Source organism: Amblyomma mixtum, chromosome 6, assembly GCF_055824585.1.
Source record: "Amblyomma mixtum isolate Tamu chromosome 6, ASM5582458v1, whole genome shotgun sequence".
In the NCBI taxonomy this organism is placed as follows: Eukaryota; Metazoa; Arthropoda; class Arachnida; order Ixodida; family Ixodidae; genus Amblyomma; species Amblyomma mixtum.
Window position 1 is genome coordinate 101,853,213 of NC_143017.1, and position 24,088 is coordinate 101,877,300.

Genomic DNA, 24,088 nt, shown 5'->3' on the forward strand with positions numbered 1-24,088 from the left:
GCCTGTTTATGCAACTGCATCAAAATGGAGTTGTTTTTTTTTTTTATCCAGTGGAGAATTGCGCAGCACCAGAATTAAAAACGCGGTCCGCTTGCATGCGATGCAGATGCTTTACCTGCTTCCTACTCACTGCTTCCTAAAACAGGTTTCTGTGCTCCTTGCTTCAGTGTTTCCAGCAAGGAAGTTGTTACACTATAACATACGATACCGTTGTGTGCTCTACATTAGGTTATATTCTCTCTCGCTGTGTAAGTAAATTCTGTACCAGGAGGCATCCTATTCACAGGGAATGTAAACATGCCTTCCAAGAATATCGCTTCAGTAGAATGTGCTTGCAGTCTAGTTGGTTCACGTTAAGGAAAGTTAAGGCATAGAGTAGGGCGAAAACAGGAGGCACATAGTGTTTTATTCGTTTGTCTCGTGTCCTCACCCTACTCGCAGTCTTAACTTTCCTCTTCCAAGACAGATGCTCTTGACAGCAATAACATTATCCACTTACCTCAAAAAAGGAAGCATGAATTAAGTGAAGCCCACATATATCATGAAGCATATATCACTCACAGACTGCAGCAGATTACTTTCTGTATTTGTATGGAAGGGTTCAGCTAGCATTGCTGCTTACTCCTCTTACGTTACAGTAGCCAGCACTGTTTGTTGCCTTGGTGCATTAAAATTCACTAGCCCAAACTGAAATGCAATATTTCTGTGCGTTCTCCCCACAAGCAAGGCCTGAAGCCACAGTTTAGGTCTAAGCAACATAAACAAAAAAACATAAGCAAAGTGAACTTGACTACTCAATAAGTGAGGTTGGTCCATGGGGTTTAACTATCCTGAAGCTGCACATTAACTATCGTGGATGCCGCAGCAGAGGGCCCTGCATTAATTTCAACCACGAGGCTCAGTGATGTGCGCTTAAATCTCGCAGCATACATGTTTTTTCATTCTGCCTCTATCAAAATGCAGCCACCATGGCCAGGGTTCGATGCGACAGCCTTTGGCTCAACTGCCAAATATCAAAACAACTAAGACAACTGCAGAGAGAGAGAGAGAGAGAAAAGGACGGAAAGGCAGGGAGGTTAACCAGGCGATGCCCAGTTGGCTACCCTACACTTGGGGAGGTGTACACAAAAAATGTACTACCCAAAAAAGGGCTCCCTGCCATAATTCGTGCCTGCCCATTTACCACTGCAATCATGTAAACATCAAAGAGACTAGAAATGCTGAGAAGTAAAAGCAGCACTACCATGACCTCTGAAGGCAACATATGATACAAAGTACTCTGGTTAAGCGCACACAACGCCACATGAAACTGATAGCAAGAAAGTGCACAGTTAGAGAAAGACTGCATGTGGTGCCTCTATGAAGGGTGGTCGTAATGTTTGTATTGTGCCACGAAGAGTCAGAAACTTGGCATTGGTGGAAGTCTATTTTTTCTCTACATCCTCAATATCCAAGGCTGCGGATTGCAGGAACTAAGGTGCAAACTAGCAGAGGTCACTGTCACAGAGCTTGTCATTTCGCTTGTTGCAGGTCTGTTCCACCTTGAAATTGTATCACTGTCACCCTGAAAATGCCTCCCATGCGGCCAACTCATGCACAGAGGCAGAAAGGAACCGGAAGGTGTAAGACTGGGGTAAACAAGAATGAGGCAAGATTTCAAATTTTAAACGAAACATCATGTGTGACCTGCTGTCCATAATCAGCTAGGGCATTGCTATGCAGCAGTTGCAAGCCCATTGTGAGCTTCTTGCAGTGCTTTTGCTCGAGGACTCCACCATGAAGACAGTATACCACGTGGTCTCTTGTAGTGCTTGTCATTGTGGTAAGTCCACCACTCGTTCACTGTGACCGGACAACCACGCAACTCTTCAGAATCACTTCCACAGAGCTGAAACAGGTTGGTGGCAGCTTCCCTTCGGAGCTCTTTCTGCATCGATGCAAAGGCGTCCATAGCATAGCATGCAGCAACCCATGTCAAGCTAAGTCATTATGAGCCATGTAGAGCACAAATTCGTACCCTTCAACAGCAGTCAACTGGTCTGCAGACCACACAGGCTTCCATTTGTGGTGCAATGTAGGGCTCTGCATTGAGATGACTAACCGTCAATTTTCCCATCTCTGAATCACTCTTGCCACACTGGAGTACACCATTTACCGAAAGGGTCATTAAACTGGGAAATTATTCCCATACACCACCACCAGCTTTCTTTAGTTGATCCCAATCAAACAAGACAAATCACTGCAACATCTGCCATGGGCGGTGCCATTATGGCTTCAATGCCCTTGTGGCATCATGTATGCTGTTGCTTCCTATCTTTAACGCCTCACAATATTCGAGGAAAGAGGGCACTCCCATTCCAACGTCAAGTGTAACAGCGTCCCTATTTGCAGGTGGCAATAATATGAACTTCATACCACACTTAGTAATTTATATCCCAAATGGTACAGTGTCTAGAATATACTGGCTAGTTTGCCAAGCAGCGGCAACTTGCCACAGGAAAAGGGGCGCAGTTTTCGGTGACTGCCAACAGTCACTGTTTGAGCACACAGCTAACAGAGAGTGTGCTACAAAGGGTGTGGCCTCAAGTATTTATATACATATATCTGTGTATCACCAGCTGACAATCTCGCTTAGCAGATGATATCACTTAGCGTAGCCGCCGTTGCCATGTGCATGAGTGCTTAAATTAATTTGGTGCAAGTCATTTGTCTCGTGTACCATCCGATTGTCACACAACACAGACATGTGTTGTCACAGTGTGTGTCACACTGTGACGCTACGGAAAGGATTGCAGTTTGCTTGCTGTGATGCATTTATTGCAAGTTAATATGTAGTTCAATATGGTCTGTGCTGCAAATAAAGGAATAAAACAAATCAGCGACCACATATTTCGCTAGGAAGGTGCAGCGCACTTGGGCTTTAGCACAATCCCAGTCGGCAGCTGCTGACAGTCATTGCCCCAGCGCCACCTCAGTGCTCTCGGTTGGCACACTAGCCGGTATATTTTAGGCACAGTACCAATGGTAAAGGTTACCTTTGCTTACTGTATCACAGTGATGATCATCTACCACCTGTCTTGTGCTGAAACAGGCCTCTGTAATCTGCTTTCACAACTGCAGGCAACTGTAAGAAAAGCGGTCGTGTGGAAGCTGAAATCCCACTTCTAATTGATGACCTGCAATCAGCATCACCATTCTTAACATCATGTCACAAGCACTTCAGCTGCACAGCCAATGTCGATGAAAGTGAGCGCTTTCACATAGGCCAAACAGGACTTATGAATTGTTTCTCGTGCTATTATCTCTTAAGCCAATGGGCCAGCTGGCCATCTTGGAAATATAAACTGCTGCTGAGTTTTAATCCAGCAGGTTAAGCCCAAAGTGATCGTATCCATGTTCGTTCCAACTGTGTGTGTACTGTGCATTCTTTAGGTTGAATGCATATATATATATATATATATATATATATATAAAAGAGAAAGGGCAGATTTGTTTTTTATTATGCAAAGCTAGGCATACTGCAGTGGTGCTGTCCCATTAAGTGCTGTCTACTTTCCTGGGATAATACCACAGAAACGAGAACAAACGCGTGGCAGGCTTCAGAGGTGGCAGCGCAAACAGGTTTCCTGCAGACTTTAGTCTCTCCATACGCAGCCAAGGTGAAGGGAAGGATAATGTAAAGTTGGGGGCTGATCAATTTCAGTAGTGCTTGAGAAAATCAATTCTGGTTTCAGAACTGATACACTTGCCCCGACCAATAAAGCCAAGGGACACCTTCAATACAACATGCTTTTTTGATTAGGCCAGAGGGGTCAGTACACGGAGTCGTAGCTGGCAGCAGGTGCGTCTGTGATGTCTCGCAGGTTTCCCTTCTCCTTGATCCTGGCCTGCAGGAGAGTGTGCACAGCCACACCGATCCGCACATCCATCTGCGTGAGCTCAACCTTGAGGCGAGCCAGTGCTTTGCGGATGTTCACCAGGGGAGCTGGAAAGGCCGAGGGAACACTGATCAGACATTTATTTTATTTATTTATTCAAATACCCTAAGGGCCCACTGGGGGCATTACATAGGGGGGGACAAATCAGAGCACAATTTTCACAGGCAAAAAAGCACACAACGTAAAAACTGTTACAAAAGAACACAACGTAAAAACTGTTACAAAAAAATGCACAAATAACAAAGAAAGAGAACATACTAGTTTGCCAGTAAGTGACATAAAAGCAAATCTGGTTACTGAACGCGCTGGGATTCCAGATATGTTAGCAATTCCGATTGAAATAAGGAAAACTGGGTTATGGTAGCGATACTGGAGGGCAACTCATTCCATTCTTTTATTGACAAGGTTAAAGGCGAATTCTTGTACTTTTCCGTACGAGTGAAGATGGGGTTAACTTTGTAGATATGATCGGTGCGGCGTGAAGTATGAGGTGGCGGTAAGATGTGCGACCGGGCAAATGATGTACTGCTGCGAAAGAGAGTGTGAAAAAAAGATAATCTGGCAAATTTTCTGCGCATTGCAAGGGGCGGCATGTTGAGCTCTTACTTCAAAGATGAAACGCTTTGAAATCTCAAGTACGATGATAAGATGAATCGCGCGGCTTTATTCTGGACGGCTTCAAGTATATTGGTGGGGGTGGTTTGGTAGGGATGCCAAATGATTGACGCATATACTAATCAGACTACTCCAACCAATGATCAGAATACTCCAACCAATCTGTGGGATGATATGCACCATCATCATAACCATAATCATCAGCCTGACTACGTCCACTGCAGGACAAAGGCTTCTCCCCATACCTCGCCAATTAATTCTGTCCAGTGCCAGCTGCGGCCACCGTCCGTATCCCCGCAAACTTCTTTATCTCATATACCCACCTAACTTTCTGCCAAACCTTGCTACACTTGCCTTCTTTTGGTATCTAGTCCATTACCCTCAATGACCATCGGTTATCTTGTCTTCGCATTACATGCCCTGCCCACGCTCATTTCTTCTTGATTTCGACTAGGATGTCACTAATCCACGTTTGTTGTCTGACACACTCTGCCCTCTTCCTGTCCCTTAGCAACGCACCTATTATTTTCCTTTCCATAGCTCGCTGCACTGTCCTCAATTTAAATTGAACCCTTTTTGTTAACCTCCATTTTCAGCCTCATAGGTGAGTATAGATAAGATAAAGCTGTTATATACTTTTCTCCTGAGGGATATTGGTAAACTGCCAGCCATGATCTGAAAAAACTGGCCAAATCCACTCCACCTCATTCTTATTCTTCTAGTTATTTCCCTCTCATGATCCGGATCTGCGGTCACTACCTGCCCTATGAAGATGTGATGATGATGATGATGATGATAGGTCTTTTGGTGCAAGGGCGTCCTATGTAGATGTACCACCTAACCACTTTCAGAGCCTCGCTAACAATTGTAAACTGCCGTTTCCTTGCGAAACTGTTGAACACTACTTTGGTTTTCTGCATATTAATTTTTAGACCCAGCGTTCTGCTCTACCTGTCTAACTCATTGATCACGCTTTGCAGTTCATCTCCTGAGACAAATACCAAGGCAATGTTATCAGTGAATCGCAGAGTACTTAGGTATTCTCCATTAAACTCTTATCCCCAAATGTTCCCAATCCAAGCCTCTGAATCCTCTTGCAAACAACAGGCAGTCAATAGCATTGGTGAGATCATGTCTCCCTGCCTGACACCCTTCCTTATAGGAAATATTTTGTTGACTTTATGAAGGACTAAGGTAGCTTGTAGCCATTATAGGTATCTTCCAGTATTTTTGCACAAGGCTCTTCTACACCCTGATTCCGCAATGCCTGCATGACCACTAAGGTTCCCGCTGAGTCAAATGCTTTATTGTAATCTATGAGGGCTGTACATAGGGGTTTGGCATCACCAGTCAACTTCACCCTTTGATGCCCAATTTCGCTAAGGAGCAAGAACTCAAAAATGAATTTTTTTTCTGAAGTACATCAGATACTTTCAATTGTTTAGTGCCATTTATGTGAACTTGAAGAAGCCTGTACCTCAAAAACTGAAAAAGAGAGGGCTGCAAAGTCAGACGAGTTCTCTATAGATAGTAATTGTGTGCCAAAGGCCTTCCGTGTGTCATACCTTAGACCTACAACACAACAAGGGTAACTACGCTTATACTGGCATGAAGAAAACTTTCACAGCAATATGTGAGAAGCTCTCGAATCAGTCAAAAACACTTTATTTCGGAATCAGATAATGACCCCAGGAGGTGATCTGAATGTTCAGCTAGAACCCACTGGTTATGCAGTTCTGTCAAGCTGTCCAAATGTATTTTTGAGTAATAATCAGTCACACGAAATTCGAAGAAGCGTTTCGTAAACAAAGGGCTTAATGATGAACGTAAATGTACCATAGGTTGTCACAGTTCTCTTGTACATTCAATACGTGAAGTTGGCACCAGCAAATCAAGCTCCATTAGGTACGCAGTGCTAGCATTATCAACATCAATTTCGCGTTAGGTAAAATTCCCACGTAAAGTGAACAGTGTGAAAACATTTTGACCGTTCACGATACATGTGTGAAGAAAAACAAAACTGATTTATTAACAAAACTGCTTAAGTAGCGCATTTCAGTTCATGCAAACTTTTGAAGTGAGTGCTAACCACTCACTCCATGCAATGGAAAAATGAGGAGACTACAATTACAACAGGAAGCGATGCTTGCAAAAAAACTAAAAGGCAGGAAAATGAACCGTCTGCTGTAAAGAAAAAGCTGATAAACTCCTGCTACCATCATAAGCAGCTACTGATCTGACAAGCATTGACAAGCAAAGCTGTTGACGCTGCTCAAACTTCAGCATCACAAAGCTTGCAGAAGCACCTAAGGAATTCTGAGCAAGGCGACATTTTACGTGGCATAGGAAGCTGAAGCATCTGTAAACATGTATACTACAGCGAAACAGAGTTGAAAAAGGTCCTTTGAGCGAATTACTGCATAATCATGTGTAAGGGCCACACCCGTGCATGGGCTCCACACCTCGTTTTGGACTAGATAATTGAGAAAAAATGCAGTTATAAGTTTTCTTTTAAATTCGTGTATGAGCCGCACCTTCGAAATTCACACCTGAATTTAAGAAAAAAAGTGTGGCCCTTCCACAAGTTTTTACAGTACCTTTACACCAGCGGCATAAATCGCGGGGGGGGAGGGGGGGGGGGGGTCCTGACCTCCCACCCTTCGCTTAGGGTGGGGGGACACAGCATGCGAGAGCACTGCATGCCATCCTATTCAGAGGCTCGTGAGGCAACAATTTTGGAGATAAATTTCTAAAAGCATCGGCTTCAGCGCAAGCGTAACCTGTTCCCCTCATAACCGTGCTAAGATGCCTAGCATCCTAATGCACTATGAGCGCATTGTTCCAGACTTAGGGTTTGATTCAGCTAGCAGGTCACGGGAGCAGCCCATAAACAGGTGTTTTTACTTCGAGGTGCACGTGGCTGCTACATGGCGAGAAGATTTTGTACAGCAGTGATAAATATGAAATCATATCGCTTTCAAATAACAAGAGAGCTTATCTACCCCTTCTGGTATTCTGCTTTTTGTTTCGGTAACAAGAAAAGCTTTCACAGCAGACAGCATTTTGTCACAGAGGAATGCTGTGTGGTGGTCACTGCAGACTCAAGTTGCGTCTGATTTTAGACTCGCAAGCTTCTGAAAGAACAGCCAAATTATTCAAACCAAGCAACGTCGTTGTGGTTACTGTCCACGTGCCTTTGCAAAATGGTGCCTATTTCTGCAAGCAATTAGTATATTCCCTTAGAGCACATCTAGTACAAGGTGAATCATGGCCCCAGTCCTCAAAAAGTTCCACGAACACAGAAAGTGAGATGCAAGCAACAGTGGGAATCTCTGGTTCTTTTTTTTTTGTGCAACATCCAGGAATCAGCAAAGCAATTTGGTATGGCCTTCTAAAGTGAACACCTAGTTGCACAAGGAAAACTGGCTGACCAATAGTTGCAGTCTGTTGTTGTCACCCGCGATATTCTGATGCCAAAACCCGAGACAAGAATGTGTGGCCAGGGAACTCACTTCCATCTGTCATGCTCGAGCCCCTCTCCTCCATTTCCTGCTTCACCTGCTCAAGCTCTTCTGTGATCTGCAAGAAATGAGCAGCTCTCAAGTCGAAGCACGGCAACTGAGCTGCAACCATCGTCATCATCATCCAATCAGCTGCCAGACTTGCGTGCCTGTCACATTAGGATACAACACCATTGCTGCAAGAAAAGCTTCAACAAAAAAGGTTCAGTTATGGGTCCCACTATTGAACTTGAGAAGACACGCATCCATGCAATGGTCATGTCCATACAATGCTGTGTTAATGCTTCATACAGTACACAGATCTCAACAGCAAAAGGTGAACCAGCACTGACCCACTAGTGGTCCATATTTAGCACCCTCACCAACCAGTAGTGCTGCATCAGAGCTGTGCAATAAAACGCGACAGGCCGGCATATGCATTCAGTTCCTGTGCAGCCTTTGTTTAAATAATGTGTGCTTTGTTTACAGGGGAGTACTTTTGCACTGCATGCTTTCAACTAACTGTCTTGAACAAATGTGTTTTTGAATAATGCATTCTCTCCGTTGCCTTTAAATGTTGAACAATTCTGAGTGACTCCCTTTAACAGCACAGGTAATGCTCAGGAAGATCTCTCTGAATAGACTAAGTTTTCGCTTAAAAGGAGTACAGATATCGAAATTTGGTTCCGAGTAAACTTTTTTTGTATTGATAAATCGCCACCCAGAATTTGCCAGCACCAATTAAATAATTTATAACTGAATTTCTTCTCCAATGTAGTTTTGGATTAACCCTTTCTGGTCAGGTGTAGTTTCCCCACTGACTACAGCACCGGTCAGCATTCTTTTGAGCCTTCTAGCTCCTCGCAAAGAAAGGGAGTGCCACGACATGACTTGGTTATAAAAATTTAATGATGGCATTTTTCTTCAGTTGCTCTAGGGCTTCAGCGGAACTTCTTTGAAGTGTGGAACCTCTTGAAGCACTCTCCTGGGTGGAGGCCATCCCAGTCCCACGTCTTGCAAAAGAATACAGTTTCCCCTCTGCCTCCGTTTATCTTTTTTTCACTGCAGACAGTGTAATCCTTGCTGCTGCGGCCTTCAAGCCTGCCTTCAAGTCATTACACAACTTTCCATAAGTCGCCATTTGTGCTCTTGGGGCAAGCTGGTATAAGAGTTCCAGTGAACTGAAACAACCAAGCAGTGCTTATATAGCAGTTCAGTAATTCATGCCTCGGGAGACCTCAAATGAATTTTGATGTCATTCGGCTGCTGAAATTAAAACTGAAATTACACTGCTGAAGAAATTCAATGAAAAATTCCTTGCCAGGCATAGCCAAATTCAGTGTGGTGATCCGTGTATGCTAATAATTTATATGCATCTGTCTAAAGAATAAAACATAACAAAATAGTCGCAGACGATTTAGCATGGCTAAGTGCGGAACATCGTGCATAGCACTAACGGTGGGCACTTAAGGAATATAGACACTTAATTTTTGTGGCATGTTTTCTTTTCTATAATGATGTGGAGGACACTACTATGCATGAATCACCATGTGGTATTTGCCTCTGACCGCTAAATAATTTTTAATCGAACTTTTCTGACGTGCTGTTTCGGTTTCGATTTCAACAGCTGAATGATGGCTGTGACGGCAAAGAGAGGTTATAGGTCATGTGAGGCATGGAAAAACTCTGATATAATTGCTGCAGTGCTGAAGCCAGCCTTCCTCAAGAGCCGGAGTGACAATGTATGTAGAAGTACTGATTATAGTGCAGTTTTTCATGCCTCACGTGACCTATAGCCTCTCTTTAATGTCACAGCCATTGTTTGGCTGTTGAAACCGAAATCGAAACAGCAAGAGAAAGAAATTTGACTATAAATTATTTAGCGGTGTTAGGAGGATACCATGCGATAATCATTGTATAATAATGCCTTACACCTCATTATAAAAAAGAAAACGAGCACCCAAAAATTAGGTGTCTATACTCCTTTAAAGCCCTTACGTGCTAGAGGCATTGACCTAAAGGCCTTTACCACAAAGGCCTTTGACCTAAAGACCTTTACCCAGAAGGCGTTTAACATGATGTCATTCACCCTAAAGGCCCTTACCATAAGGCCTTTGACCTAACGGCTTTTGCCTTAAAGGTCTTTACCCTGAAGGCATTTACCATGAAGGCCTTCACTCAGGTGAAGGCAGTCTGCAAGAAAGCAGGCTTGAGGGATGTACTATCAGGCACAAAAGTTTGCGGGACATGAGTTTTTGGAAAATTATTTACTGTAGCTACAACTCGCTACCCGTCACCTGATATTGTATAAAGGTATTAAAGGCCTAAATGCTCCTTCCTCTGGTAACATCAGGCGACTGGGCAGCAAGGTAGAGCTACAATAAGAGTTTTTCCAAGAACTTGCGTCCCGCAAACTGTTGTCCCTGATAGTATCCACGTATGCCCGAAATTGAAAAGCATGCCTAGTGGTGCTACCGCACTAAAAATTTTGCGCCCGCACTTCTTTTACCCAAGCAAGGCATTACTAGAGCAACCAACCTGTGCCAGTGTGCGCGAGCGATCTGTGATGCCACCGCTGACGGTGCGGTAGTGTTCTCGGGTGCATGCCAGGGCCTCCTGCACTGATCGGTACTGCGCCAGGGGCACCTCCAGCTGTGCGTTGAGGTACTTCTCACGGCTCGCTAGCTTGTCAAGAGCCGAACTGAGCCCAGCTGACAGTCTCTCGAGTTGGACCCTCGTCAACCGCAAGCCCTCATCCAACTCCTGCCGCTGTTGGTGGATCAGCTCCAGGTGACCACGCCAGTCCTGCGAAGCCATAAGGATTGTCACTGCCCATCCATTCTGGAAGACAGCTATGCACACAAAGACTCTGCAAATTTGTTCCTGGGCTTTGCTGTATTATTTCTGTCCTTTTTCCTTCCCTTCTTCCCTACTGTGGAATAGTAGGCCAGAGATGTACTACCCCAGCTCTCCACCTTTCCTCACTACGAAGCTTTTGTTCATTCTAAAGTTAGTCCTCCTACTTGCTGTGTGCAGTGCTTTTCGCTGTTTGAATTATGCCCGAGATATCAGAAAAGTGTGAGCATTGCCAATACTAAATCTTTCACGTTGTCTCACCAGAGGCTTGTTTCTTGGCCTGCCCAGCACCACCTATGCTTTAATTTTATGTTGCCGTAGTGAAGGCAGAAAATCCCAAGGGGAAAGAGCAGTCATAATCAGCACAACAAAATGACCAGTACATACAATTCACAGAAGGCAGCAAATGATGTGTAACCACATGATAAATGAGAGCAGAAAAAACTAGCTTAAAAGAGGATGGGATAAGGCAGCATGGGGTTAGGATGACCTCGTTATCCCTCACGAGATTTTAAGGAGGAAAAATACCATGTGTGCATTCAAGAGCAAAGGCAAACGGCTAGAAAGTATGTCACAACAATCAACTGTTCTGAAAGAAAAAATTGCCCAAACGAATAAGTTAGTGCAGGTAAGGGGTCCGTTTCGTGACAGTATATATCACAGGGGCAGGTGTTTCGCAATATGGTTTAGGGGGGTCTAATGTCCCAAAGCGACTCCGGGTATGAGGGACGCCGTAGTGAAGGGCTTCGGAACTTTCAACCGCCTAGGGTTTTTTAACGTGCGCTGACATCGCACAGTACACAGGCCTCTAGAATTTCACCTCCATCAAAATTCGACCGCCGTGGCCAGGATCCACGTCTTTCAGGTCAGCAGCCGAGCGCCATAACCACTGAGCCACCACCGCGGCTTTGTTTCGCAATATACATTCACATCTAAGGTGTCACATAATGCAGAAGTAATCTGCCAGTGACTGGGGCATAGCTTCAAAGGGAAGTGAGAGGCATCGGACACAACACGTCTGGAAGAACAGAGCAGGCTAATCAACATTAAGAACATCTCTTTCACTGTACTTTTCCAGCAGAAATCCAACATTACTTTTTCCTGACTTGGGCTTCCCCAGTTCATGGACTGAGATTGACCACTTTTATGATACTGTAACACTCCTTGAAATGCTGCAATTAGCAAGCGCTTGCAAAAAAGAAACCGAGAGCTGTGTTGACCCACAAGACCTCACTCCTGAGAAGTAAGCACTGTCATGGTGGTAAGCAAAGCAAAACGTGTATCATCGTGCCACTGTGCACTAACATGGACAGGTCAGAGGAGATGCCACTTCTCGTAGTCGATAAAAAGTCTATGTCCCCTATGACATCAGGCTGACCCACCATGCCTGAAGAACGTACTCCATAAGACAAAGTAGTAGCAGCATTATGAAAGGCACTCTATGGTGCCAGTACTGCACCTGACTGCAAATTGTTTTGTGAGAATGTGAGTGCTAGCGCAGACACAGTTTACTGGAGCCACAGCAGTGGCTGAGTGGTTATGGCACTCGGCTGCTGGCCTGAAAGACACAGGTTCGATCCCAGACATGGTGGTCAAATTGCGATGGAGGCGAAATTCTAGAAGCCCATGTACTGTGTGATGTCAGTGCGCATTAAAGAACCCCAGGTGGTCGAAATTTCCGGAGCCCTTCACTATGGCATCCCTCATAGCCTGAGTCGCTTTGGGACGTTAAAACACCACAAACAAACAAACAAACAAACAAACAAACAAACAAACAAACAGCTTCTGGAGATAAAAGAGTTTACCAAAAATGACATTGTATGTGCTACAAACCAGATAACGACAATTTTGTAATCACAGCAGCTACTGTGAATTTAACCTTTAGCTTGAACAAGACTCAGTAAAGGCAAATTATACGGACTTCTTCTTTTGAATGCCACTTTCTTGCAGCAAAGAAAATACCTTATATTTATTTTGCCGAACACGATATAAAGAAAAGGCATTACGATTTCAACTCGCCATGGTGGCTCAGTGGCTTTAGCGCTCAGCAGCTGATCCCAAAGTTCTGGGATCGATCCCAATGGTGGTGATCGCATTTTGATGGAAGCGAAACACAAAAACGCTGCTTCTCTGCACTGCGTGATGTCAGAGCACATTAACGAGGCCCAGGCGGTTTAAGTTCATCTGGAGCCCTCCACAATGGTGCCCCTCAATGTCTGTGCGTCACTTCGGGACGTTAAACCCCACATATCACTACCCCATTTAATTTCAGGGAAGATGGCAACTGCCAGCCACACCACAAAACCCCTCTGCTCTTATCAATCTACATGATGGCAAGTACGCCCACTGGCCTGCAATAGCTGTGGCCAAAGCCACTTGCAACAGTAACGAAGTAATCATAATAACAATAAAATTGCAGGGCCTCTTTGCCTTTGTCATAACAAGATTCAATTGTATCTTTCGTCGGGGTTAATATATAAAATGTAGTTCTGCTGGTGCTGGCTTCAAGCTGGCTGGATGCAGGAGGGCTGGCTACAAGAGATCGGCCAAAGCAGGCCTTCATAAAAAGATTCAAAGCAGGCTTCAATGTCAAGTTTGAATAAAAATGCAGGGCACAAGAGCTAAAAGCATTTCATCCTTACTGTACATTACCCAAAGAATATGAGACAGAGAGAGAGAGAAAAACTTTATTATGGGAAGTGTGTTTAGACCCCCCTTGGGTCCCTGGACCACTGCACGGTCCCACTCTACGTCGGAAATATGAGTCACACTATCATGGCAGCGGAGAAGGGTCAGAGCTAGACAGCACGTACAGCTTGCTACACAGTGCAAAGGGCAGGAAAAGAGCAGCACCCGTCAGCATCAGTGAGTGATCATTAGTGTATCAGCGTTAATGTATTAGTGTACTTTGTTGCGATTGCACCACAACAAAAAGAATGTCCAAAGCTTGCCTGCCACTGTAGCGAATATAATGCCCAAGAGCTCATTTTTGGGCTGGTAAGAATAGACCGTCATATATCTCGCACATGCTCACATGCTATGCAGCTCACAAAAAAAAAAGAGTAAAATTGAGACCAGGGTTAAGCATAGCTCACTGACCTTGGCATCTGGCTGGATGGTGACCCTGAGCTGAGGCAGCACCCTCTCCACTTCCAACTTCCACTCAGCACTGTCCACAGTGGACTGCAGGATCTCCTCGGGCTTGCTTGACTGGGATGATCCACCCTACAACAAGATGACTGCTGCACTTCCCAGCATACCACAGGAAGACTAAATCTCCACACATCCTGCAGGCAGGGAGTGTTTTCTTGTATTTTTTTTCCCGGGGAAAGGGGGTGGGGATCAAGAAACAACATGCGTTGCTACTTGATCCTAAGTAACAACGAATGTGTTGTTACTTGGGTTAAGGCGGGACGAGGGTCTTAAAACTAACTTTTTTATTTATGGCTAGAATCTCATGAAATTTTGCGCACAGATGCATTTTTCTTTTCTGATTCCAAATATGCAATCATAATTGAGCTGGTGGTCTTAGATCTTACGAAGTCCAGAATGTAATTAGGTAATTTCTTACGCAGCTGTAATGAACTTTTTCATTGCAATTTGTTGCTTTTATTTACATGAATTGATAGCCAGAGAGTTTCCATACCCGATGAAATTCTTCGTTTTTCTCTAAAGGCATGTCATCCTGACATACTATGCCGAGAGTAAGAGGTCACACTATTTTACAGGGCAACTCGTTAAGCTAACTGTAAATTGCTATTTATACGTACCCTAAAAAAAAAATGTAAGAATGTCATCGGGTATGGGAATTTGCTGGCTATCAATTCATGTAATTAAAAGCAACAAAATGCATTGAGAAAGTTCATTAAAGCTGCGTAAGAAATTACCTAATTACACTCTAGAATTTCAGATAACTTTTGATCTAAGACCACAAGCTCAATTATGACTACATTTTTGAAATCAGAAGAGAAAAACGCATCTGTGTGCAAAATTTCATGACATTCTAGCCACAAATAAAAAGGTCTGTTTTAAGACCCTCGTCCCCCCTTAAAGGAACATGACTTCCTTATTATGTTATAGTTATCGTGTTGCAGTTTAACACGAGGCATGATTGGCTGCGGCGATAGCCTAGTGCCCTCGAGCAATGGCCAGCGAAACTGATCTGTTTGCGTTGCCACAGGTTTGACTCCTAGTCACGGCAATATTTGTTGGATTTGTTTTTATTTATTTACTTAACTTGGCACAAAACCACAAACATCACAAGATACTTAGCACAAAACCGGATGGTCTCTTTGGAACAGTATTCCCGGAAAGCAAACATCATGCATGCAAGACCTGCCCACACCAGCTGTACACCCCAACTATAACCAGATATGATGCAAATCAGGGTAGTTGGCCACACATGATTAATCCTCGCCGCCAGGAAAAATGGAAAAACCAAGAAGTGAGCACGAGACAGGAGAGTTGTGAGAAAGGGATAGGAAAGTGAAAGATAGAGGGAAGGATAGATAGGAAAAGGCGACTGCCGATTTCTCCCGGTCAGGTCAGGCCGGAGGTGTTGTCTAAAGCTGGGGCTGAAGTGGTGTGTTGCCTCTGCCGAGGGGCCTTAAAGGTCCAAACGCTCGGCATCGGCTCAACCACCAGGATCCCCTTTTCCCCCGATGCGACTGAGCCACGCATGGCTCAGTGCGGGTGCTCGGGTCCATGGTGACGCACTGCTCGCCATCATCCCCCTGCGAGGATGTCCCTGCGGATGCTCGGGAACCCGTGGTGTCGCCACTCATCAACACCTCAATGTTGCAGATGACCCCGCGGAGATTCGCCCCCATCTTTTGCGCTGGTAACCTCAAGAAAGCAAATTCAAGAGGTACGCTGCAAACATGCTATTTGTTTTGCCCTCTTGTAGATCTCTTCACCCAGCTATTTTCGAAATGCTGTGCACACGCATTCTGCAGAAGTGAAAACAAAAGAAGTAAGAACCAACGCAGTGAACAACAATTAATCAATAAACCGCAGTGAAATTTTTTTACATGAGATATGTATGCGCTATAAACACATGCATGCATGGCAAACTTGACCACAGAAAGAAGTCCAGAATCCTTATGTGGCTCACACTTCTTTCCTCAACCAAATACCGTGACTCATTCAGAACTGCTCCCAAATGGCTTTCTTTACTGGCGCTTTTCAGGAAATTTTTTCACCAGAGAAAAAGAGCCGTGGTGTCCTCACCATGCGGCCAGCGGACAGCGTTCTCAGGCCATCCAGGTCCATCACTGGGCCGTCATCATCGTCCTCATCATCTGCTGCTAGCTCCTAGGAAATTAAAAGGAGCAGAATGTATCAAGACATGAACACTGCATGCGATATCAAAGGCCACTCGTGGAATCCATTCGCAAAAACCTGCACTTGTGATAAAAACTTCGTGCTCTTCATGAGTGGTTAAAATAATTCAGGCAAACATAGCCAGAGTAAGAGAATGCTGACTGTTTGCACATCTCAGTAATGGTAGACAAGAAATGAATGAGTGGCATAGTTGAAAATAAGCTGTTAATTGCAAGAACTTGGACCTGAAAAAAAAAACAAAAAACAAAAGAAAGCTATCACTATCACTAGCTATCACTATCTGTGATATCACTATCAAACTACTTTGGCTTACTATCAGACCTTCTTTATGCACAAAATAGCATATTGAAGCTTTCTGGGCAGCTATTACGACATAATTTGACAAAATATGTTATAAGCTCATGAGCATACAATCCAAGATTGTGAATGCACTCTCCACCTGAACGGAAACATGAAACGCTATGCATCTGTAGCAAAGATAAATGCAATATGAACCGCAGTAATGTTGGCTTAAACTCAATGCCATACATGAATACATGCAATTAATACAACCAAATCCACATGCTGAACATGAAATCAGAAATGCAATAAACGTCAAGATTTAACTTGAGCAGTATTGCTGGCACAAATATGCTGCTCTTATACCTTACTAACATTGCAGTTGAGCCCGGATACATCGAACTCGAAGGGGGTCATGAAATAGTTCTATATATAAAAATGGGAATAGGTAAGCTTATATGTAACCTAACTAGAAGCGAGAATACATTGCACCCATGCTAGTGACACCCTTCTTGCAGCATTGTGCCACCCGCCGGCATGCTGGCAGTACACTGCTCGGTAGGTGTTGCTAGGCCGAACTTGCATTGCATCCAATCTGAAGCTTTGGAAGCAGCTACTGCCTATCATAATGTGTCTAATCCTGTTCTAATCATACGGTGTCTGACCAGTACACTGTAAAAAAAATAACCGTTCATTAAAATTAATGTATAAAGGTTTCTGCAACGCCTTTGGCAGCGAAGAGACTAAAGCATGCCATGTGAAAGTTGCAGCTAAGCTTAGTTTAGTTGGCTTCACCGCATGACAGCAACGCGGCATGGAAATTGAGAACACCTGACCAAAGGGCACCTTCAAGCAAACACTAGTTAATTTTGTCTCGCGGTTTCACAGACCTAGTGCTGCCAGCAGGTGCCGAAAACCACGTACCTGACCCCCTTCCGTCCGTGAAAAGTTATTGAAGAGTGCCATTAGAAAAGCTACTAGCAGGGGCGCAGCGAAATTCAACTGAAATTGGAGTTCGATACATCGAACTACCGTCGATATTGGCGACCGGTATATGGTGACCGGTATATTTTGCGGCTTTCCTATACTTTTAGATGGGATTTTTAAGGGGATAATGGATGTGTTCGATATATCTGGGTTCGACATATCTGGGCTCAGCTGTATTACCAATCATTATCACACCTAGAACATTACAAAGTAAGGGCCAGCTTCTTCTCACCAAATGCATACAGGTGCAGGTGTCAGGACAAGATGCATAGAAAGTGTGTACGTTGTTTCATGAGACTGGCTGCTGCAAAGAAGAAAAGCTGCTGAAAGAGCAGGCAGAACACACCTCCATCATCTCTTCTTCAATTTTTTCCAGGGTCACCTCAGCAGCATCATCGACCACGGAGTCCTCCTCCAGCTGTTCTTCTGGTGGCAACAGCCTTAAAGCAAGATCGTGCAAGGGCATAATATGCATAAGCTGAAGGAATGAGCCATGCTTCTTTCTTTTGTTTTGCGTGTGTTGGCAGCCAACTTTCCTCTTAGCTTTGCTGACCACCCGCTGCAAGAAAACTTTTGCAGGTAGCATTGAGAATGAGCTCAGTGCAATCATAATGACAAAGGCTTCTGCCAATATCTCTATATAACTACTGCTTTCCTCACTACACAAGTGAGGATATTTACTTAGCTTTGCAAACGACACATGAAACTCACACATGACACAGGGCCATCAGAGTCAGTCTGGTTGGTTTGTTCAGCTTAACGTCGCAAAGCTGCATATGGGCGAACAGGGGTGCCGTAATGTAGGGTTATGAATCAATTTTGACCTCCTGGAGCTTTTTAACATGCACTGACAACAAATAGGCCAGGGGTGTTGTTGCATCTTGCTACCATTGAAACAGGGTCGCTGCATCCAGGAGAGCATTTCTTGACTGCTCAACAGCATGAGAAAACAACAAGGATGATGGAAGAGAACACACGACGAGAGCCTATGATCTCATCCTACTATCTCATTTCTTTTTTTGCAGCGTGAGCTACATTGGCCACAGTCTTGCCGTTTCTCGTGCTCTCTATTGCTCGACCATACTGCGCAGTGCAAGGAGCAAGTGACGTCACTACGAACAGCTGGCATGCCTCGCAAGTGCTCGCCGCTGCGGGCTGCGGGCATGTGCGAGGAGATTGCGCCTCATGTATAAATGTCGAGGGATACACAGCTACTGTGCCATGTTCCATATAAGAAAAACAGCCAGCGCTGCGTTTCTGGCACAACCTTGTCAATGCCTGCAGCCCACATCTCTCTCTCATCACCCCACATACCTATAAGCACGATTCAGGCGTCCACTGGCCCAGGGAGCCATTATGCACACTTCCTTTCCTTAAAATGATCGGAGTGTAAAACGCTGTCAATGCCAATGCCAAAACCCTGTTAACGCCAACCCCAATGAACACAACAAAGGCCGACATCCTATGACTTCAGTGACGCCGACAGCCCATGGCTTCACCAACGAGGAGAACAAGAAGGGAAACCATAAGAAATAAAATAAAGGCTTCACAATTGATACTGCACACTGTCTCGTCTTTAATTCAGTCATAGTTTCACATACTGGAATTTCAAGGTTTAACAGGGGGGAAACCAAGCTAATAACAACAAGCTTAACCAAGACATATCAATACCTCACGCTACATATATCCTGGCATAGCAGAGCTAAGCCACTGCCAATTTTTTTTACGCTTGGGTATGCACAGTGCTACATGTTTCTTTTCTTCGATGCCTTTCTTCCTACTAAAGTGTTTCAGTTGCGAGTCAGCGCTCGTCGTGTCTTCTCTTCCTTCGTCCTTCCTTCGTGCTGTCAACCATTCAAGCATGTCAACCAACCAACTAGCCCAGCTTGCAATTTTTACTCATAGCATTTCTCTGACATTGTGCTCAGCAGCCTAACACCAAAGCCACTGAGCCACCATGGCCGGTATCAGAATTAGTCTGCTTCAGGAAATTCGACATGCATGTAGGAAGAATTTAAATCCTCATTTTCAAAAAGAAAACATGAGTAATGAACCATGAAAGTATAATTAGTGTAGTTCAGACAGTCCACCAGAGTTCAAGATTATGCCAATACTATAGAACAGTTTTGCATCGTGCAGATTCAAGGGTCTCCAGATTTTATATTACGTTGTAAAAGAGGGAGACTGCAGCGTGACGCTTCTTGCTAATATGAGGACTCATTCCGTAGTCAAATATACCATGCCAGTGACCATAAGGATTGTGAATGGCAGGCTGATTTCATGTAAAAGAGTGCATACTTTTTCAAGCATCCCTTAATCGCAGTCTGGCAAACAAAAAGTTGCAGCTTTGGGGCGTATTTCACATCTAAAGTTAGCAAGCCATTCAGTTTAGGATTCAAGGACCCAGAACAAAGGTCCATTGTTATCACGTTGTTAAGACCGATGTTGAATATTACCATCACAAATGAAAAATTTCTGAGAACAACAGAAATCTGATAGTAAAAACAAAAGTAAAAGTATTGCGTAACTACATTCCTTTCATTATGCCTGTATAACCAAGTACATAGGGCTGAGTGTCTGACTGTTCATTTTTGTCCCACAATGCCAGGACTGACTGAAGGTCCCACAATAGCTTTATAAAGGCACACGCTTGCGTGTAGCCTCTGCACTTTTGGTTCTCCGAACGAGGAAGAGTTCCGAATGTTAAAAATGAAGCAATATATGTGTGCTTGCAGACTGATGTGAGCAGCCAACACTTGTGACTCACACGCATTAGAGGTGCAGCAGCGGGGGTGCCACAGTCAAGTGCCCACAAAGCTATGATTCCTACGGAATGAAGAAATAAAGAACAAAGTAAACAGAACATAAATGAGGCAAAGAACATATCTAAACGTGCAACGGGGCAAGAAGCATCAGAAATGAAAAAAAAAAAGTTAAGAAAACAGTTCGCTGAGTATGCAGAAAAGCCCTAGCAGAAAAAAATGTGAAAAAGCATGAGCACGTTTGAAAATAGCCTTTGCATAAGAAGTATACAGGAAATTACAAAAGTTTTGAGAAGACTGGTTCCACCGAAAGGGCCAAATTCTATTACGATGCACAACATGGAATTCGGAAGTTCACTGAGCTAGATGCAGAAACATGTGAAGAATTCATTTTCCCTCACAGTTCTATTATAAATGCAAGTCTCCTGTACGTTTCTTTCTCCCAGGAGCATGTGGCACGAAATGTTATTGCTTTGTGAAGATATAGAGAAACTAATCAGGTGGTGTGTGTGCACTACACCACTGACAATGCTATGCCAAAAAAAAGTGCTCTTATAAATAAAAACATATTTTAATAACTGCTGACAGTCCTAGGTGAAACATCCTGTACTGATTTAGTAGCACCATAAAATAGAGGAGGTGCTCGCTTTAAGTTCGAACTTCTGCGATTATAGACTGACGTTCTAAAAAGCTAGCCCGGAAGCCAATGTCGCCAACAGCCAAGCATGGCAAGGCTTTTTTGCAGGGTGCCGTGAGTGAATTTATGGTCGAGACACGCATCCGAGCTCTTCAGGTTCGCAGCACTGACAGCGCATGTGAAGAAAGTGGCTTGATTGGTGGATGCCATCGATGTGCAGCAAAGTTTGTCGTGCGCCAAGCACGGAAAGAGGCAGTCGCGAAACAATGCATGCAAAAGGACACTAAGGGCTGCAGCCGTGATACCTTCAGGAGAAGTAAATGAGGTGGTCAACAATGAATTTTTTTTTTTTCAATAGTGTTTCTATCGCATGCTGCACGTTTTGTGCAACCGATTTCTTTGCTGCTCGTTCGTTTATTTTGACAGCGTTTGTTTTGATGCACTTCTAGAACCACACTGCAGGTCAAGCCATTCTTTCTATTCCAATTTTATCGATTTTAAATTTCTTGTGTGAAATATTTTTTTTCCAGTCACGACTGCCTACAGATAATGCAACACAAAAACTCAAAACTAGATTTTTTTTTTGCGAAAAAAAAAAAATGCTAAGCATGTCTTGGTCCCTTGTAGCATGCCTGTACAAATGCAGTGAATGTTGGCCCAGCGTTCTGGCACATTTTGGTAACTCTGCAGACTTTTCACAAAAATTCATGGGAAAAATAAATTGTAAAAAACAATGTTCTTGAGATATAAACTGAAAATTTGTGGCAGTAATCACAACATTATTTCCAATATGCTAAAAAAATGTCATGTACATCCATGAAAAAATCATTTTTTTTTCATCTTCTTCAAGTCAAAAGCTTGAAAACGTCACAAAACAGATGAAAAAATATTTCAGCATATTGTTCACTGTTTACTGTTGTGAAAGTTTACTGTTGTGGAGCATCTAAGTACTACAGTTCTAAGGAGTACAGTTCACCTGACAAGAAAATAAAGTGCAGTGCGTGCAGGTACTGAAAGCAGTGATTAAAAAAGTTAAAAGCCCTCACGTTTTCCAGGCAAAGTGCTTGTTCTTGAGTGCCTTATCGGCTAAATGATCCAGAACAAATATTACGTGCTCTCCCCAGCCTTGCTTCAGTCGGCTTGGAGGAAAGTCAATAGAAGTACCCTGGGAAGCAAGCAGATTAAACAAAAAGTTAGTGAAATGTGCTGCCTTAGACAGAAGGCTCCATCGTGAAGAAAAAAAGCAAATGTGGAAACTTGCCATGCTTCTGACCACATCCAGAATGTTGGATATTGTGGTATTGGGATCATCTGACTGAAAAAGGAAATGCCATATTTGTTTCAAAGGTAATAGTGTACATAATCAGATTATAGCGCATGTGAGCATGAAAAGTACCTTGAGGAACATTTTCAAACCTCAGAAGATAATGTAAAGCACTTTATATGCTACTAACAGAACTAGAGCTTTGGTGGAAGCCACAGAAACACTAGAAAATAAACATGTTGTGCATTTGAAGACATAAATGCTAAACCATGACATGGTAGTCCAACGGTTTAGCAGAAACTCCCAAGGGAGAATGAAATTGCAATCAGTGGAATTTCAAAAGTTTAACACAAAATGATCGCTTTGCAAGCGATGCTCAGGATGTGAAATTGTTTTGCTGAAATGTCACTGTTAAAAGAGGTAAAAGAAAAAAATTAAGTGAGCTAGATTTCTTTCTTATAAGTGTCACGCCACCAAATAGCAGCAGCAGCAGAAAGAAAACTTAACTTTCTTACCGGTCATGCACAATTCAAGAGCACAGAGTATTCACACCACAGGAATAAGTAGCGCACTGTGCAAAAAGTTTTGAGACGATAACTGTCACAAATCATAGTAGCAGAAGTAAACGCATTTCATATAACAGTATAAACGATAAGACGGCCGGCAGAACTTACCTCCTGTGGTGTCTCGAAGGTTATTCCTGATTGCTGGATCAGCCAAGCAGCCAGAGAGGAGAAGATGTAAAACTGTTCTCCCGGGTTTGTTGGTACAGCAAAGTAGTGCCTGAAATAGTACAAGTGTCGAGCTCGGAATAAACTGTGTAGTGAGGATACATTAATACCTCCTTACGTTTCTTGTACGACATGCGAGTCCGAATCAGTTCATCCGAATCCACAGCAGCGGTACCTTGCAAATAGAGAATAACAAGTTGCTTACCTGCTAATAGGTTTTATCTTAAACTGTGAAGTGAATTCGCTGTCGTAGTTTATAAGCTTCAGTTTGTCCAGTAAGTCTTCCATCACGACGAACGGTAGGTAAGCTTGACCGGGGCCGACCTCGTCAGCGCCTGCCGGTTCCTCGCGTTTTTTCGACGACATGGTTGCAGGCTAAAAAACAAGTAAACCGAAATTAGCAAGCTCACAATGTGCATTTTTTACATATACAAATCTTGGCTAGTCATTCTGATGGATATTTAACAATAAGACAAATTGCAGTGCGTTCAGATAACTCCATAAAATGTTTTTAATCACTTTCAGAAGACATCAAGACTCTCACGAGAATTCACATATCTAGACAACACGGGAAGCTTTATGTCCTACCGATAACACGACGAGGTGAAGTAAACGCAGGTGTCTAACCCAACACGGTGTTTAGATGAGCAGGCCCAGCGTTGGTTTGGCCAGCGCCTGCCCTGTCTTTCAACGCAAGCCATTTGTTTACAAAGTGGTTGCCAAGGCATTGCACCACGCGCGTGGCACCAGCGAGGTAGGGGGGGGGGGGGGGGGGGGGGCTGCTGCCACGCACCGAAACACGTCATAGACACGTGATAACAAACTATAAACAAAAGCACATAAATTTAACTCTATGCTTTCCGGTAATTCTACGGTGGATGAAGTGCTCTTTAAGAAATTCGCATAGACGTTGGCACCAGCGTTTCCTTTTGGTAATGCATAGAAACTATGGTACGAGAATAGTCAACGGGAAAATGGTTTCGGTTTCGCGTGTTGGCGTTGAGAAGTTGTAAATTGACTCGCAAGAACCGCGACTACGCAGCGTAAGTACAATGAACTGTACTCCCGGTCAACTTTCTGTGGCTCTGCAGCCAAGACTAGGCAGTAAACGAAAGAAGACGGGTCGTTGTACTTTTACCATGGGCCTGGAGTTTCCCCAGGATGGTCCAGTGCCTG

At 43.8% G+C, this 24,088-nt stretch overlaps 1 protein-coding gene across 5 annotated transcripts; it reads right to left on the minus strand.

The window, feature by feature from the left end:
- Window positions 1–1,644: 1,644 nt before the first annotated feature.
- On the minus strand, window positions 1,645–23,670 carry IFT57 (intraflagellar transport 57). Of its 5 annotated transcripts, none has more exons than XR_016283566.1 (14): window positions 23,501–23,670; window positions 23,118–23,287; window positions 22,856–22,964; window positions 22,179–22,232; window positions 21,964–22,082; window positions 17,865–17,958; window positions 16,139–16,222; window positions 14,009–14,134; window positions 10,592–10,858; window positions 8,066–8,132; window positions 3,820–3,985; window positions 3,046–3,124; window positions 2,018–2,082; window positions 1,645–1,927 (listed from the first exon to the last, which is right to left on the minus strand). XR_016283566.1 is itself a non-coding variant. In XM_089548535.1 (13 exons), exons 2-12 carry the CDS (start codon window positions 23,276–23,278, stop codon window positions 2,031–2,033), a joined length of 1,299 nt encoding a protein of 432 aa, XP_089404661.1. In that variant the 5' UTR covers window positions 23,279–23,287; window positions 23,501–23,670; the 3' UTR covers window positions 1,645–1,927; window positions 2,018–2,030. The 5 variants fall into 5 exon arrangements, 3 of the variants coding, with proteins under 3 accessions (XP_089404661.1, XP_089404664.1, XP_089404663.1); XR_016283565.1 differs by having other exon boundaries at window positions 3,036–3,124; XM_089548535.1 differs by lacking the exon at window positions 3,046–3,124.
- Between the last annotated feature and the right edge of the window lie 418 nt (window positions 23,671–24,088).

Coding starts and splice junctions, on each gene's coding strand:
- IFT57 (XM_089548535.1), bottom strand. CDS start 23,278: ATGTCGTCGAAAAAACGCGAGGAACCGGCAGGCGCTGACGAGGTCGGC. Junction 22,965..23,117: donor AAGATAAAACCTATTAGCAG/GTAAGCAACTTG, acceptor GTACTATTTCAG/GCACTACTTTGCTGTACCAA. Junction 22,083..22,178: donor TGGATGTGGTCAGAAGCATG/GCAAGTTTCCAC, acceptor CTTGCTTCCCAG/GGTACTTCTATTGACTTTCC.